We start from the raw sequence: 5,000 nt of genomic DNA, 5'->3' as shown, positions 1-5,000 counted from the left end.
CCTCTTCAACATGCCAGAATAAAACAAAGATTTAACATTTCAGTACAAAGAAAAAATCATAATCATGTCACAAGAGCCATTATATTATTTAAGTAGATGAACCATTATTATTGTATGGACAAATAAAAATAATGTTAGTGAGAGCAAATATGCAGAGCCTAATGTGAGATAATGCACCTCTCAGTCTCAAAGACTTTTTATTCAACCATAAATAAAATAAAAGGAATTTTTGGAATTTATTTGAGCTCTTTTTGGAATGAAAACGAGGCCAGCAGGTGCTAAAAGGTCGCTCACAGGCGGCAGATGCGGGGAGGAGAGTGTTGAGCCTTAATGACATTTTCAACAGGGGTGCAAAATATAATTGGTCCCAGAAATTGTCAATTAAATTATAGTGGAGTAAAAAGTAAATAAAAGTAAAAAATGTTAATCCTGCTTGGTGTAAAAATCTGTGCACTCTTGAATTGTAAAGGATTTTATTAATAAATAGATTAAAATAATAAATAATAGATAAAACAAAATAGCACTGTAAACTGTACAGTTATACAAAAATAATCCATTTTAGGGTAGTACTGGTGGTACCACATGGTCTGGAGTGGTCCTTCTTAAATAATCGAATATGCTACAGAGATTAACAGTGTAAAATTATAGATTCAGGGGAACTTTTTTAGCTAGCTTGTAAGCTGACTCTTTCCCTCACGGACACTGCCGAGACCTAACGTCTGCTCATGCCCTGCAGATAATCCATACATAAAACATTTACACTGTACATCTGAGAGTGGTGCAGCTGCGGCATCTGGTAGGGAAGCGAATAAATCAATGCACATTAAGGCCTTTATTTTCTCTCAACTAGTCACTTTCGATCCTCTACGACTGTCATCCCCCAAAAACCTCATCTCTTGCGGGATAAAGGCCAAGGCCACTTGAAATGCAAATGATAAGATTTATGTTGGGGAGATAAGAGTAGATATCTGTGACTAGTCTGTAAATGTGACCAGCTGGAGACCAGGCAAGTCTAAGCATGATATTTCCTCTCAGCGTGACCTGCTGAGAAACAGGTTAAAATGTTCGAGGAAATGCTAATGGTTCTAATAGCATCTAATTATTGACTAATAATGACACAAAACAATGATAGTAATAACTACATTCCCCTACATTTTCCCTTCCTTCTAAAACTCGTTCAAATCGATGTCGGACATTTTTACAAGTCTGTATGCATTCGATTAAATTCATACCCATGCGTGATGTTTTTTAAATTTTTTTTTTATAGTTTTATTAATTTCTTATTAAAACTTATCCAAAACAACAACAGGGCCGATCAGTCAACGCACACTGCATTCAAACATATCAATAACATTATAATAATATGAAAGCATGACCATGGAAGGAAACGGGCGAATCAGAACATGGAGAAAAAAAAGGGAAAAAAGAACATAAGTCAGGGCTAGAGTCTGGCTGGTTCAAAGGTGTTCATATCCACTAGAATAAATCGTATTTGTTCTGTAAGTCGTATGCAGTTTTTCCAAAGGGAGAAGATTAGCCAATTGTGCTAAACACATCTTTAAAGTTGGTACCTGTGGTGAGAACCATAGAATAAGTCAACATTTTCTTGCCAAATAAGTAATGAAATTTAATAAACAATGTGAATCAGTAGAAAAATCTAATGATGTTTTGCAGTTTTGTAAATATATAGTTGTAGACTATATTTCTATATATGGAGACTGGAATTTTCTAGCCAGCATTTTCTGAACCATAAAATGTACCTCATGCCGAAAAGGTTGAATGTTCTTACAGTCCCAAAATAAAAGCACCAATGTTCCAATTTCAGATTTACATTTAAAACACAGCCGAGATACATTTGGGTAAATTTTATGGAGGCGTACTAAGGTAAGATATATTCTGTATATGAATTTGATGTTCTGTTCATGCACAAAGCTGGAGGTTGATTTATGAAAAACCTCCTCACATATAGAGAGCCATTCGTCATCAGTAAATGGTTAGTCCATATACCTTTCCCAAATCTTTCTTAAAGGATTTAAAGGTGAGGAGGCTTCTGATAACAAAAGATAGAGAATTATCACCACTGTAAGAAGAAAACTATTTTCGATATCTCAATATTTCAGACTAAATAAAATGATGTAATTGGAGGAATTTGAAAGAATCTGTTTTAGGAATTTGGTAATCTATTCTAAGAGCTTTAAAAGATTCAAAAACCTTGGGTGTAAATAAACTGGCTTTATTATATATACCCTTTTCTGCCCAGGTCCAAAGGCCAATATTGGCTAACAAGGCAGAGAGATGCAGGGCACAAAGTGATTGTGGATTGCATGGTCAGATTTTTGGGGACACTGAGATCATGAGGTCATCTTTCCAAGCCAAAAGAGTGTTAAATAACAAAATATTTTCAGCTACTGGTTGGACCTCGCTAAAGTTATCAATAAATGGGAGGGATGTTAGCATTCTTAATGCACATGCAAGGGATTCCACACTGACCCACAAGGAGTATTATTTAAAAAACATATTAGCCTTTGTTTAATCTGAGCAGCCTAATAAAAGAACTGCATGTTGGGCAAAGAACCACCCCCACACTCCCTTGGCTTGAGAAGGGTAGCAAGTTTGATCCTAGATTTTTTTATGATTCCATATAAACTTGAATATTGAATATACACTGAAATAAATAGAGTAAATGGGGAAGCACATTTATTTATTGTGATTGTTTTCATTCTTCCAAAGAAAGAAATTAAGGGTGAGAATTTCTTAAATAATAAATCCTTTAAATCAGAGGTTATATGTATGCCCAAACAAAGGTTTTTACTTAGGCCTTGTTTCAAGATCGTCCACTTTAGCTTGCATTTGCTCCACATTAACACGCAATTTATCTATCTGATTGCTATGTGTACTCCCCGTGTCTTTTACCGCGGAGATCTATTGCTCGGCTGTAGTTATACGTGTCTCTGTGTCAGTGACTCGTACATTGAGAGCAGAGAATGCATTCTCAAGGAAGCAATTTTTCCCAACTGTCCCTCAATATCGTCTAGCCAAGTACACACAGCCCGATTGTAGGCTAGCACAGGTGACCACTCACCTATCCTTAATGTTTATTGGCTAATAAATCTGCACTGTTGAAGCCGCTGACACTTAGATAGATTGGATTAGATTAGATTCAACGTTATTGTCATTGTACAAGGTACATGTACAGAGCCAATGAAATGCAGTTAGCATCTAAAAAGAAGTGAACAAGTGGTCTATTTACAATAACACAATAGCCCTTGCCCACTCACCCAACACGATGACACAATCTGCCCTGACAACGTAGCAACAAGAGATAGCTATCGCCAACATACGCTAAACTAATCACGTTGCCCGAAACATGATCTACAATAACTTCTGAGCCATACACTGATAATCAATTACATAATTTACCACGATTGCAGATGAACTTGGATCCGTGTCTAGGCAGCACATTTTTGTTCCTGTCAATGTAATTTTGGGCAGAATTAAAAAAAAAATTATAATTAAATAAAAAAACAACAGACAAAAAGCATCATTTCAAGGAATGTATTTGCAATTGGACCTAGTTGATTTCCTGTTAAAATGCTTTACACATTTGGGTTTTAGAGAAACAGGAATGCCACTCATGACAAAAATAATAAATGCAGAAAAACTACCCATGGCCTTTCAAAATGCAACAATAATATTTATTTTCAAACTGCGATATATCAATCTAGCATCAACATACATTTTGGGTTACCAACAAACCACTCCAGCAAAGAAAGCTACCCGGAAAAACTATCGTTATGGATTTTTGCAGATAGCCTATAGTTCCAGCAATCAACTATCTGGGCCGATTAATCAGCAAAACCGATTAATCGGTCGACCTCTGGTGCAAAGTCACTATTACACTTGATTTTACCCTACCGTTTATTTATTTTTTGGTCATTCTGTGCTTTCTTACTTTTTCTTTCAGGGTTTTTTTTTTTAAGTCAGTTGAATTGAATGTTATATTCTTTATTGTATGTATCTTTGACAACTTTGACATAAAATTTGACTGAAAAAAAAGTATGCTTTAATCACAGTCTCAGCTCAGACACAATCTGACTACCTGTCTGTATCTGTCTGGTTCTCTCACTTCTATCCCAAAACAAGATGCTTCTGAAAGACAAACTTGCACACAATCTTGCTGGTCAGAACTGTCTAAACAAGTATCATAATCATAAAATACACAAAGAAACAAACAGCTTCACTCACCGTAACGACAGCGGATGCCGAATGCTCTTTCCCTGCAGGGAGAAACAAAATGAAGTGAGGTCAGGGTTTGGATGAGGAGAAAAGCACCAATAAAGCAACTGCACTACATTTAATTATTACATTGTATTCTTAATGAAGACATTTTTTCCAGTGTGCTTTACAGTAAAAGTCAGAGGATAAAGACAATATTTATAAGACAAATTTGCTGTTTTGTATGTTGACAATCAGCATTTTTTTTTTTTTATAGAGTAAAAAAAGAGAGTTGAATACGTTGGAAAAAATAACAACTGAAAGCTGCCTTGATATATTAAATCAGAAAATAAATTCTACAACATTAACATAACTATAAAAAGATTGAAAAAAATTCCTTTAATAAACTAAACAGGCAAATTGCTGTAGCATAACACTTGGGAGAGACGTAAGAAAAAAATTTCAACAGGCAAAAGTTACATACTGCCGCTTCAAATAATTTAGTACGAATCTATAGGTTTTGCTGGATCCAGGATATGAGAGAAGGAAATTGGCATATTGTGCTGAGTTTGCTGAGCTTATCAGGTAGAGGAATTAGTCTCCTGACTAAAAAAGAATTGAAAGTCAGTAATGTTTCTTACAATCTGTTTCAGAGACAAAATTTCCAAGTTCCAGAAAAAGCAATGCACTCGTGATCATTGTACAAAATTAAGGAAATGCTTATAGGACATGTGAAATCTCAAACTATTTAGTTTATGAAAAGTGTTTAAACACTCCAGCAAACA

General features: G+C 35.2%; 1 protein-coding gene across 1 annotated transcript in view; it reads right to left on the bottom strand.

Moving 5' to 3' along the window:
- The window catches only part of spire1b (spire-type actin nucleation factor 1b), a 22,470-nt gene that overhangs the window by 14,947 nt on the left and 2,523 nt on the right, over positions 1–5,000 (bottom strand). The window contains exon 2 of the mRNA XM_083530134.1: positions 4,246–4,277. Coding sequence (XP_083386260.1) covers positions 4,246–4,277 — 32 coding nt within the window. The remainder of the gene's footprint in view (positions 1–4,245; positions 4,278–5,000) is intronic.

This window comes from Silurus aristotelis (assembly GCF_946808225.1).
Source record: "Silurus aristotelis genome assembly, chromosome: 25".
Classification (NCBI taxonomy): Eukaryota; Metazoa; Chordata; class Actinopteri; order Siluriformes; family Siluridae; genus Silurus; species Silurus aristotelis.
This window is presented reverse-complemented; position numbering and strand designations above follow the sequence as displayed.